This window comes from Pelmatolapia mariae, linkage group LG6 (genome assembly GCF_036321145.2).
Source record: "Pelmatolapia mariae isolate MD_Pm_ZW linkage group LG6, Pm_UMD_F_2, whole genome shotgun sequence".
NCBI lineage: Eukaryota > Metazoa > Chordata > Actinopteri > Cichliformes > Cichlidae > Pelmatolapia > Pelmatolapia mariae.
In genome coordinates, this window is record NC_086232.1 from 16,317,844 (window position 1) to 16,331,167 (window position 13,324).

The window sequence follows — 13,324 nt, forward strand, 5'->3', positions numbered from 1 at the left end:
CTGATAAAGACTTTAGCTCTTCAGCTTCCTCGGCTCATATGTTGCCCAAAGGCAGCACACTTGGATTAACAGCAGACCACGTGGAGCCATGTTGAACCACTTTCAGATCATTTAAACAAGAAAGGAGAGATGCGAGGTACCTAAAACTTGAAATAAAAGGGGAAACATAACAACAATAACTCATTATTAAGGTTATAATCCATCAGTAAGTATTAGGTTGAAATATACTAGTGATGATATTGGCTTTCCTCTATTTTAATCAATTTGCTTCATAACCTGATGTTCACATTAGAAGAGCCAGACTGATGTTTTGAGGTTTAATTACCAGGCAAAGATTTGCTGCCGCTACATATTTGTAAACCCTGGAAACGGTTGTGTGGACAAATCAGCCGTTATTGAAATACTAAAGGACTGGCAAAGTAACTCCAATCATGATTCTGATGCTCAGTTTGAACTTTAGCAGGTCATCTTGACCATGTCTACATGCCTACATGGACTGATTTGCTGCCCTTTGATTGGCTGATAGACACATATTTGCGTTAAAAAACAGTTTAACAGGTGTACCTAACAAAGTGGTTCGAGAGTGTACACATATTATAGTGTTGGTCTATAAAAAGCATGTATACAGGATGTAAATGTTTACATCAGCATCCTAAAAATAAAGAATAAGAACAGAATCTGTGATAGCTCTGCACACCACCACAAGTGTTTACATAGTTTGAAAACCTTTATCCCATTTTTCTTATGTAAAGTATTATCAAAGAATTTAAACTCTTGTTACTGTTCAGATGCAAAATATTGAAGCTGACCATGTGAAAGACCCGATTCATGAAAAGAAAACCGTCTGAAGCGTAAAATGCAATATCCTGGGAAAACACATCATAAAAGTTTAATGTATTTGTTGCAAAAATGCCTTTAAAGAGCTGTTTTATTATTGCCCCACCACAAGAATCCTGTCTTTATTAGTGGTTCATGTCACTGATTCTCAGTTACAGTGACGAAAAAACATTTTTATCACTGGAAATAAGGAAATACGTGCAAATCAAATTACCTAAAAGAAACTCAGTAGCACAATATGACAAAAAAAACCCCAAGAGAAACTTTTTTATTACAAATTATTTACTTACAAATGTTTTAATATTTAGATTATACATTTCTCTGAAAATTATACCTAAAGTGCTGTTTATTAACAGGGTGGCCATAGTTTACAGACAGCACACAGAAACAATCATGAATATATATCATGAGAAAAGGACAAAAATATGGAACTGGTTTATGAATAGAGACAGCAGAAACGGTATAATCTGTACAAACTTTGTACCAGTGAGGAATTCCTGAACTGTATTTTGGTTTTGAGAGATAGCTGCACTAACCCAGCCTTTCTTTTAGCTTTAAAAGTATTAAAGTATTAAATTGAAGGAATAAAATGTATTCTGTTTCTCATTGGGATTTATTGAGAGATTATATGAAAAGGGGAGGTAAAAAGGCCTGTATTCAAAATACCATTTTTTATTATTCCAGGAAGCAGCTAACATAGCTAACCACAGAAAAATATTGCCTTTCTTTGGTTATTAAAGTTAAATCAACCATGAAAAAGTTTCCATTTAGAAGCTGCAACCAACTGCAATAACAAAGTGTTTCATTTTCTGCTCATATACATGTTTACAATAAAACATTCGGTAATTAATTGCTGACTAGAACATCTGCTCTTTTTCAGACATGTACATAACAAAAATATAATGCAAGACAGGCTTCAGTCCGAGTTTTTCAGATATTAATTTAGTATTTTTACTGAAGTGAGTTACGATGTCGCCCGGAATGCAAACCACTACATTAACTTCAATAGGATATTATTGCGTTGTATTACTGTATCACCCCCTTAAAACCACACAAGTGGACAATGGGGCTATTATGGAAATGATACCAGGAATATATCTGAATATCAGCAAAATCACAACCAAACTGTGCAGTGTCTCCTAAAAAAACTTCAAAAGGTGAATCGTAAATGAAAGTGATGTCACTTACAATTTTTGCCTATACCTGTATTTCTGCCTCTAAAAGGCTAGCAGTGAGGGGTCCTGATTCAAGTCTGATCCCCCCAACTCCAGTGTCTGAGACAACTGGTGAGGCACTGGGGGTCCTAATAGTGAGCGAAGACAGTGATGGGGAGAAATTAGGTGTCATAGCTGAAGGGGTAAGTCCAGTGTTCCTGGCTAAGGGGGAATAAGCATATTTCCGGTAAGAGGGTCGTCTGGCGATGCTTGGCACACGCCCCGGCTTTCGTGGAGGAACGGTCCTTATGCCCGGCTGTGCTACCCCTGTTATAAGAGGTGGTGGGTACATGAGACAACTCGATTCTGCTGCTAAGTCCTCACGGCCACCTTGAAGTTCCTCATCAGGGAGCATCCCAATATCAGTAAATACGGAGGCCAGAGTCTGGAAACGGGGTTCCCAGTCCAAAAGGTAGTCCCAGCAGTAGCTACCTTGCAACTCCTCGTCTAGAAACACCAGTGAGGAGAGAGAATCTGCAGAAGCCTGGGCTTCAGAAAGGGGGGCGAACCCTTTTATCCCCATGTTCTCCTTTAAATCTCTCATCCTGAGTATTCCAGGAAGTAGTCCCTCGCCTCCTCCTTCCTCTCTGAAGTGGTGGAGACTTTCTGTGCTGGCTATCCCTGAGACTAAACATTTATTGACTGATAAGATGTGCTCTGGTCCTACATCGATAGAACTGCAAGAGATATTATCTCCTAGTAAGGCATAGTCTGGGATCTCTGTGGACTTCTGGGCAGATTCGTTTCTTTTACGGCAGGGGTATTCGTTGATCCACTTGATCTCCTGGTCCTCAGCTGTCTCGCCTTCTGCTGAACCTCGCCCGCTCGAGTCTGATGGATTATATGGGTTTGAGATATCCATTTTAGTCACCATGATGCTTGGGCGTGTAATGTCATGCAAAGACATGGAACTTTGTGTTTGGTTATTAGATCTCGTGAGCGAGCTTGTGCCATGGCTCAAGTGTGTAGCAATGGCAGCAGCCTTTCTGATGGCTGCATCTTTGAGCTTACATCTGAGAACCAAGCTCACAAAAATGATAAGCAGAAAGAGAAACATGATTAATGAAACAGTCAAACTGAGCATATGAGTATCCAGGGGGACTCCAGTTAGTGCTTCAGCTGAACTAGAGATATTGACAAAAACCAGGCAGGTTGTAGTCCTGGAGCCTAATCTGGGACTAGCTGCAGAAACAACCAGTTCTACCATGTCCTGGCTGCCTGCCCTATGATACACAGGACCAGAGACAAAGATAGCCCCAATTGTTCTGTTAATGGAGAAAAAAGGTGATGAATTCACAAGTGAGTACTCCACCACCCCGTCCACACCTCCATCATGGTCCATTGCCATCACGTAACCGACTGTATCACCAGGCTTGACGTTTTCTGGCAACAGAAAGTGATACTGCTTCTGGGTAAAGACCGGACTAAATTCATCCACTCCCTTGATATTCACTTGGACTCTCACTGTAGCAGCTTTGTCACCTTTATCTCTGGCTTCCACTATAAAACAGTACTCGCTTTCTCGTTCATAGTCAAAGGTTTGTCTGGTGTGAATGTCGCCTGTCAGGGGATCGATAGCAAAGGCCTCCTTCCTCTCTGGGTTACCGCTGCCATAGTTCATGAAGCAGGAGGACATAACAGAGTAGGTGAGCTGCCCATAAGGGCCTAAGTCATTGTCAACAGCGTGAACAGAACATACATGGGTAAATGCAGGGAGGTTCTCCAGCACAGAACAGTTAACTGTAGGAAACATGAAATATGGGGTGTTGTCATTCTCATCCAACACCGTGATGAAGACAATCGTAAATGCCACTTTATGGTTTTCAGATGATTTGCCACCATCCGATGCTCTGATGGTGAGGATGTATTTCGAGTCTTTTTCATAGTCGAGAGAGTTGTTGACTACTAAGAGGCCAGACTGAGGATCAAGCTTAAGGTGACCTTTACTGTTCCCAGAAATTATATCATACCGCACCAGGCCATTGGTTCCGAGGTCGGGATCGTGGGCACTGACCTGGACCAGTTTGGTACCTAACTGGCTGTTTTCACTTACTTGTGCATGGTACTCTGTGCTGGAAAACACAGGGACATTGTCATTGCAGTCTGTTACAGTCACCATGACGACGGTAGAGCTGTTCAGTGGAGGCATTCCTCGATCAGAAACACTCACTGTTAATGCATAGCTCTCAGTAGTTTCACGGTCTAAAGCGTTGCAAAGAACAAGCTTTCCAACATTTTTAATCTGATTCTCAATCTGAACCATTTTTACTTCCAGACAGAATCTTTTCTCCTCATTTCCCCCGGTGATGGTAAAGTCCAAATAGGTATTTTCAGGGCTCCAGTCTTGGTCCTCTGCAGAAAGAGTCAGCAGGGTAGTGTCTATAGGCGTGTCCTCTGGGACGGTGAGTGTGTATATGTCCTGGTAAAACGAAGGTTCGTGGTCGTTGGTGTCCAAAATCAGCACGTCTATGGAGGTAACGGTGGAGTGCACAGGATCTCCTCCATCTCTTGCTTCAACCAGAAGATGGATCAGGTTACTGTTTGTGATGGCCTTTAAGGGCTTGTTAGTAAAAATAGAGCCTGCAAAATAGAATATATTCCCATCAGTTAATAAGTTTCTTTAAAGGACCAGTTGATATTGTTGTATTGATAATGGTTCTAACATTCTAATGTGTTAAGTAAAAGGAGTTATTCATGACCGTTACTTACGGCAGTAACAGTCACAAACAGGACTATTAGCATATAATCTTAGGCTCAAAATGAAGCCTAAATTAATATAAAGGCTTTATTCAAATCTTTGTTTTTCAACAAGGGGATATAACTTTTTTTTTTACAATACATGTCAAATATTGCAAAACTCTTCAACTCTTTGGAAGTTTAGCTCATAGTTTAGTGCTTTGGTTTTGGTTTGGTTTGGTTTAGCCTGCAGTCTTCCCAGCTATGGTCATCTATGACAGAAATATATTGCTGCATCTAATTATGAGTTTTAATATATATATAGGCAAGCACGGGAACAAAGATAAAACTTCAGGTAGTCGGTAAGGTGACTCAAAATATTGTGGATCCGAATGTCTGAAACCACATGTAAAAACCGTAGTGTTTTCATGACCACCAAATCTGGTAATAATCAGATATTTTGACAACACTTAAAACAGAACATAGTGAAACAAGAGCACTCTGAGAGCACAACTCCACCGAAGGCCAGGGGCTAAACTAAAACTGATGTTTTTATTACAACATGCTGACGTCAGCCTGCTTTCATTACAATATGACGACATCAGCCTGTTACGGTGTTTTTGTGACATTATAAGGCGTTACATTGAAAACCTAAAAAGTAAGTTGTACAGCTCCCTCCATGCCCTTTCATACGATATATTACTCGAAATGGTTACTTGAAATTATTTTTCCAAGGTCAACTTTGATCTTTGGCGCTAACAACAAAGGTCAAATGTTTAGCCAACCAAGGCAGTCATGTCACCCGAGGTCTAATATGAGGTTGTGGAATTTCAAGACGATCCATAAAAAAATGTGGGCAAAATAAAGTTTTACTGAGTTCGAGCTGTTTTTGGTATCTACCGATTACGTCACCCCCTCCTCTCGGTAAGGAGAAAAATAGAATATTTTTATAAAGCAAGATTTGTTAGACGAAAAGTAATCAGAAGATCAATACATCAAGCCCGACGGACAGAAAACTTCAACACAGATATAGAAATGACTAAATCAAGACTACAAATCTGCAGGGAAGTGTAATCTGTAAATCACCCATAATGATTTCTAAACAAACTGTTCTTCTCTCAGCTTATGGTAGCAACCGAAATGTGTATACAAGAAAACAAAGACTAGAGATAATGACTCTGCCATGGAAGGAAAATTCACAGTGCAACATGCTGGTGGGAACTTTCAAGGGTTTTTTGGTTATTTTGGAGTTGGTCACTTTCCCTGAATGGACTTCATCCTGACCCAGGAGGAGCAGCACAACACCAGATGCTTCATTTTTCTTTGTGAAGATGGATTAACAGACTTAATGCAGCAGAATAATGATCCCAATGCACACTGGATATTTCAAGAAGCACTCGGAGACTAAGAAAGGCGAACAATCCTGATATGAAAAGAAGCTCTTTTTGAACAGTTAGATCATGTTGGAATAATATATCAACAAGCTAAAGGGGGTCCACCAAATGCAAATAAATTCATGGTTATATAGTCATTTAGACCAAAATATTCTTCACTGAATTCAAAGACCTGGCCTTCGGTTTAAGAAATATACAGTTGAAGGATTTGCTCCTCTTAAGATCAGTGTATTGTAACAATCTATCAATTTATTAAGGGTTAAATCAAAACTGCCGTGGTCATTAGACACAGCATTGCAACATTATTTCCATGTGCTGACTGGAAGGGCAATTTTCTTGGTGAAATGCAACAAAGTGTCTGTTCATCCAATTTATTATTCCACTTCAGTGCCACTTAAGGTTTTCTACAGGACGATTGCATTCACTCTGAGGCTCTACTCTAACAGAGACACACCGTACCACAGAAAGCGCCATACTCGGCAACATTGCTGCAAATTTCCATTAGTGCTTCTCACCACAAAACAGGGCAAATGCATTTCTCTGATATTAAATTTGGGGTTCAAACCTGGTAAAAGCCCATAAATTACTCTTAAGTGAAAGAGAACTGGCCAGAACTGAGGGGAGCTGGTTTGGTTTCAGCTATGTAGGATTTATCTTCTTTCTTGGGTTTAGGGATTCTTAAAAGGGAGATAATAACACAGGCACGGCTCATCCAAAGCACTCTATCTCGCTGACTTCTAATTGGCTTTTTTTCTCTCTTGCCCAAGAACCTCACTAGCACAAGACTTCAAAAATATATTTCCACATTGCTAAAATGCTACTGGCAGAAGAAAAAGTCCAAGTATCATTTCCTGCTGTATCCTGAGCTGCTCCCAATCAGGTTTTCTGTGTGCCGTTGGTTAAGGCATGCATGACTTTAACTGTGCAAGTAAAGATACCTTCAATGTGGACAGCAACTCCTGAATATAGAAATCAGACCACCTGACAGTCATAACGTTTGATATCAGTAGAGTATGAGTATAGAGTATAGTAACTCTGGTATACTTAGATACTGCATGTGCCATATACATGTGCGCATAGAGTATAGAGTAATCTTTTGCTGTCAGTGTTCATACATCATGTATGGGAGCTCTTTCCCTTTTCATGAGTTGCACTGTTCCTTACCATCCTCTGGCTGGATGTAAAAGCCTTGCAGCGGAGATGAAAGCAGTCTGTAGCTGATCTTGCCATTGAGTTCAGAATCTCTGTCGGTAGCTGACACGGACATGACAAACGTGTCTGCTGAGACCAGCTCTGATAACTCCACCTCCAAGAGAAAAACAAAGAGCAAATCACATCTGCAGAAAGTTTTCTGAATCTACTGAAAGATGTATTGGGTTTTTACTCTTTACATATTCCACCTCCTTTTCTAACTTTCATTCAATTAGGCCACGGGCTTTTAGGAAAATGATCCAATCCAAACTTTGATCATATTATATATGTGGTGCTGGTATATAAGGTGTTGTCCAGAAGAGTGCAGTCCTAGGAACAGCAAAGATACTGCGTGGAGCCTCAAATTTTGAGTACCACATAATTAAGATTATGAATGCTTTCAACCATCTGACTGAAAAATCTTGTATCTGCACCTGGTAGGAGTCCTGGGTGAACACTGGAGCGTTGTCATTGACATCGAGCACTTGAACTTTAACCTCTCCGTTGGTCTGGTGAATTGAGTCAGATGCCCAAACCGTCAGAGTGTAGTCTGTCTGCTCCTCATAGTCCAGGGCTCGAGTCAGGGTAATGACACCAGTATACCGGTCGATAGCAAAGGGAATATTGGTGCTGCTGTTGTCTGAGAAGCTGTAGGTGATAGTCGAGCTCAGGTCAACGTCATTTGCAGTCACTTGGGTCACCATGTATCCTGCTGGCAGATCTAGGCAGAGAATAGCAGATTGTAGTTTAAACTACAATGAACTTGGATTTAAATCTTGTCCTACAAAAACTGTAAGTGTTGATGTACTGAAGAGATTCTGCCATTCAAAGAAATGGAAGAGCAGTGCATTGACAGGAGTTAGACTTACTCTCAGTTATAAGTACAGGCTCCATGGGGGGAATGGCAGGGCTGTTGTCGTTGACATCTACCACTTGGACCCTAACGGTGGCGGTGCTGCTCAGTGGAGGATTCCCCCTGTCTGCTGCCTGTAGAACCAGCCTGTAATATAGATAGGTAGGAAATTAGCAAATAATACAACTGAGCTTTAGTCAAATTCTCAAATCCATTTTTCAGCTGAGCAGGCCTGTTGACTCAGAGTAAAACAGAGTTTCTTGGTTACACCCACAATCACAAAGATATAATCCTTTTTTTATTGTAACCTCTTTTGTCTTGTAAGGATTTTTTTCTCAGGAGGAAAAGTTAGTCAAGTCTATTTCCTTTCTGCCTTTCAAAGAAATGGAAGACCAGTGCAGTGAAGAGGGTTAGGCTTACTGTCAGTTGTAACTACAGGCTCCATGGGTGGCTTAATTCAGAATAATTAAGATGTCTTGGCCCCTTCTTGTAAGAGAGACAAATCAGTACTTTGTAAAAAAAACCCAAAAACCCTGTTGCTCCCTTGAATCCTGAAAATCTTCACCTGTAGTCATGGTAGAAAAAAGTACGCCCTCTTTCAGTTCTAAAATTTTACAAATAAAAATAAAATAAAAATAATTTGGTCCTTAGCAGGTCTTGAGATCAGATAAATACAACCTCAGATGAACAACAACACATTACACCATATCATTATTTATTTATCAAAACTAAGCCAAACAGTGTGTGAAAAACCTCAGTACACTCCATCATTCAGTAGCTTGTAGCACCACCTTTGGCAGCAACAACCTGAACTAATCGTTTTTGCATGACTTTATCAGCCTCTCACATGGTAGTGGAGGAAATCTGGCTCATTCTGCAATGTTTTTTCAGCTTATTGAGGTTTGAGGTACTTTGTTTGTACACAGCTCTCTTAAGGTCCTGCCACAGCATCTCTATCAGTATGAGGTCTGGACTTTCATTGAGTCATTGCAACGCCTTCATTCTTTTCCTTTTTGCCTTTTGTTTTGTAGATTTGCTGCTGTGCTTGGGATCTATTTCCTGTTACATGACCCAATTTCAGACTTCACCTGTCAGGCACATGGCCTCATATTTGAGTCTAGATTACTTGGTATACAAATATCTGACGGCGAGGTGCCCAGGTCCCAAATCATCACACCTCCACCACTGTGCTTGACTATTGTTTGTGCTAATACGCTGTGTGTGGTTTTCACCTAACAAGACATTTGATCTTATCTGTCCAGCAGACATTGTTCCAGAGGTTTTGCAGCTCAGGAGGCAGAGTGGGTGTAATATGCCCCGTTTTGTGATTTATCTGATATTGTATTTATCCGAGCTTAAGACCTGCTAAGAACCAGATCATTTTTATTATATCCTGATATGTAAAAGCTTAGAAATGAAAGAAGGTGTATCTTCTTTTCACCAGGACTGTAGGAAGATTGTAAAATGCCACCAAAATAATTGTTGTACTATGCCAGTTAAAATGCTGTAACATTTACAAAGAAGTGAAGTAGAAGAAACATGCAACTGTAGCTGATTCCATTTTGGAAGTAGAATCAATTTTATGTGTGCAATAAAGTTTTACTTAATATTTTTTATTGAACAGTTTGAGCATACTTGTATGATGGAGTGATCTCGCGGTCCAGTAAAACATTGGTTGCAAGGATTCCTCGTACAGAGTCCAAAATGAAAGCTCCATTAGGGTTACCAGAGAGAATGGAGTATTCAATCTGGCCGTTCATGCCACTGTCAGCATCGGAGGCAAACACCTGTTCAAAATATGAGAAGTGGTCAGTATCAGAGGGATCACTTCATGCATCTCACATCAATGAGGGTGTTAATACTGAAAGTTTACCTGCATAATGTAGGTATTGTGCACTTGGCCCTCCCAGACAGCTGTCCTGTAGCTGCTGTGTTCAAACTGTGGTGCGTTGTCATTGATGTCCACCAGAGTGATGGAGACCCTGCAGTGAGCTGTCTGCAGCCCACTGTCAGCCAGCACCACCAGCTGGATGTGGGGGTTCACCTCAAAGTCCAGAGAGTTATCCTTCTGCACTCGGATTTCACCTACATAAGAGGGTAACATGAAGGTAAAAGCTGCACTCAAAAGGAAGTACAGCTCAGTTAATATCAAGCCAATAAGGTTTATTTTTAAAAACACAAATCATAGAAATCATAATCTTAATTGACATTTTACTTCACGCCCTTCTGTGAACAGGGCCTTTTCCTCTTTGGCCTCTTTTCACCAAATAATAGAAAAGTCATGGTAAAGTAGTGGAAAGAAAAACACAGCTTTTAATCTGACAACAAAGGTGTCGACAGAAGTACTTTTAGGTTCAAGTTTTTGTGGTGAACGTTCAGTCCAACATCAGTATGAGATTGTGTATTTGACTTGGTGTGTCTGCATGTAGACGTGAGTCAAAAAAAGGAATTTGGGGGAAAATATGATAAAATCATACATGGTTTGAAATACTTATGTATTAAAAAATGCAGAAGGACCAGAAAAGCTTATTTCTTTTGAAAAGGGGTAATTTAGGGATAATACAAAAAACTAACAGAAAATCTAAATTGTGGGATTAGATGGTTTTATTGGTTAAAAAGTTGTATTTAGAAATTAACATTTTAATTACCAGTGTGACGGTTAATGGAGAAAACCTGGTTCTCGTTGCCGCTAAATATGGTGTATGTTATTCTTTGTCTGCTGCTGCTTGGGTCGTTGGCCTCCACCTTTGCAATCCAAGTGCCTTTAGAAAGAAAGAGACGAAAACAATGACTGAGATGTTCAGAGGTATCAGTGAAAACAAGACAAACAGATAAAACGTACCAGCTCTGCTGTTCTCCTTGACACTGCTGTTGTAGACTTTGCTTGTGAACTGCAGTCCTTCGTGTTCTCCCTTCAGATGGATAAAAACCAGGCAGGTAGAGGTCAGAGCAGGATGTCCTCTGTCTGAAACGACAACTTGCAGCTTCCTCCCAGAGAAACCCGCTCTCACTCGTCTTCTCAGCGAAATCTCTCCAGTCTCTGTGTTGATGTCAAACAGATTCTCCTCGTCTGATAACGCATAATGAATCGTCCCATTCTCACCCTGATCCCCATCTGTTGCTGTCATTGTGGTAACTATCTGGTTCGGCAGCGTCCTCATGGAAACCCACGCGTTGAAGGGAGTCTGCTCACAGACCGGCATGTTGTCGTTCATGTCCTCCACCTGTATGGTGACCGACGCCAAAGAGCTCAGCGGTCCCTGAGTGCATCCATCGGTAGCGACAGCTCTGAGGCTGTACTGAGCTCTGCTCTCTCGGTCCAGAGACCTGGTGGTGCGGATTGCTCCCGTCAAGGCGTCGATTAAAAAGGCCCCTTGGCTGTTATCATCTGTCAGGGAGTAGGTCACTTCCCCGTTAGACCCTTCATCAGGATCCAACGCACTTACACGCAGGACTTCAGCTCCTGCGGGGAGGCCCTCGCTGATAGAGGCATGATAGCTCTTGCGGGTAAAGGAAGGGATGTTATCGTTCTGGTCCAGCAGCACCAGATGGAGCTGGGTGAAGGAGCTGAGTGGGGTGGGGCCATAGTCATGGGCCTGGATGGTGAGTGTGTAATTCTGCATTTCCTCCCGGTCAAGGACCTGTGTGGTGCTAATGTCTCCGGTGTGACTGTTGATGGTGAACCGACCTCTGTAGTCCTCACCTGGAGACAATCAGAGATGACATCAGTGGAAAGGAAATAAAGGATAATTCCACTTTAACTTTGGCCACTCGACTCAACAATGCACTTAGAAAAATAACTTTTGATGTCTTGAAACCAAGCAGTCAGACATTCATCCATTTAGAATTTTGCTTGCTTCATTTATTTGAAGGTCAGACTAAATGTATGCTGCTAATGATCTCTCCAAGCAGAAAGATTAGATGCACACAGCTCAATATTGAACCAAGAAGTCAGTAGATAAGCTGTGCTTGTCCCTTCACTACAGACAGTTAACTGTTAAATAAATGATATGCTCTAAAATACTGGTTACACACCTACAAGAGCTGCTCAGACTGCATTAGCACTCAACTAACCTGCTCTGTAACTTTGTCTGAGCTGCCACTTTATGGGAGCCAATAATGGACTTGTTGCAACGGTGGCATCATTACAGTACTAGCCTTGAATTCAGTGAGCTCTTTAGAATGACCCATTCTGTACAACTTGAATGACAGCATGAAGTACAGGTAAAACTTTCAAGTTGCTTGAAATACAAAACAAGGTCTGATCTTCTCACCAAGTATGGAGTAGTGAATGGTGCCATTTTCTCCATGATCTGGGTCAGAGGCCTGGGCGGTGTGGATGACCCCAGGAGGAAGGTTTTCTGGGAGGCTGATGCGGAAGGACGACTGCATGAACTCTGGGGGGTTGTCGTTGTCGTCCAGCACAGAGCACATCACCGTCGTCGTGCTCGAAAGTGGCCGAGCGCTGCTGTCACGAGCCTGGACTGGATATAAGAACAGAAAGGAAACGACACAGAGGCTTACTCACCAGTTTTTTTTTTAATTTTTACTAAAATATTCAAATGCTTGACACCCACAGGATTTATAATAAGTACTGATGTGTTAAACAACAAGTGCCTAATACTATTAGCATGTTCTTTAGATCCTTTTTTCTATTTTTCTTTGGCATTTTTTAAATAGCATCCAAATAGCACCAAAAGCAAAGTGTAGCTATTGTAAACCTGATGTCTTAATGTCTGAATGTCTCAGATATGCCACACGCTGTTATTTTAATAACTCATTCAACACTAGAGTATAATTTTAAAAAGCCATACTGTAAACATTATATGTAACAATTTTACTCAAAATTCTTTCTTACAACACAGCAATGAGGCAATTATTGGCTCTGTGTCTGGACACTGTGTGGCCAGATTGGATGTTTAATAGCAGTAAAAACTCCAAAAAATTAAAAAACAAATCAGTCAACGGAAAATAATGAGACACAGCTTTTAACACATGCTGACAAGAACTTTTTTATTTCTTTCCAATTCATTTACAGCCAGAGAAAACATATATTTCAGTGTTTCCCAATAAGCCCTGTGAGATTTTGGCGTGGCTTCCAAATATTCAGGCCTTCCTGTTATTATATTTAATTACTGGGACTTTATTTTTAATTATAC

The 13,324-nt window shown here is 40.9% G+C and overlaps 1 protein-coding gene across 2 annotated transcripts in view; it reads right to left on the reverse strand.

Annotated features, from left to right (window-relative positions):
- Window positions 1-1,096: 1,096 nt before the first annotated feature.
- Window positions 1,097-13,324, reverse strand: part of dchs2 (dachsous cadherin-related 2) — a 29,609-nt gene continuing 17,381 nt past the window's right edge. For both annotated transcript variants that reach the window (XM_063475978.1, XM_063475977.1), the window contains exons 12-20: window positions 12,440-12,649; window positions 11,008-11,868; window positions 10,814-10,927; window positions 10,039-10,250; window positions 9,801-9,952; window positions 8,182-8,312; window positions 7,747-8,033; window positions 7,286-7,427; window positions 1,097-4,631 (exon numbers count right to left, since the gene is read on the reverse strand). In XM_063475978.1, the coding sequence (XP_063332048.1) occupies window positions 2,035-4,631; window positions 7,286-7,427; window positions 7,747-8,033; window positions 8,182-8,312; window positions 9,801-9,952; window positions 10,039-10,250; window positions 10,814-10,927; window positions 11,008-11,868; window positions 12,440-12,649 (4,706 nt within the window). In that variant the 3' untranslated portion in view covers window positions 1,097-2,034. The remainder of the gene's footprint in view (window positions 4,632-7,285; window positions 7,428-7,746; window positions 8,034-8,181; window positions 8,313-9,800; window positions 9,953-10,038; window positions 10,251-10,813; window positions 10,928-11,007; window positions 11,869-12,439; window positions 12,650-13,324) is intronic.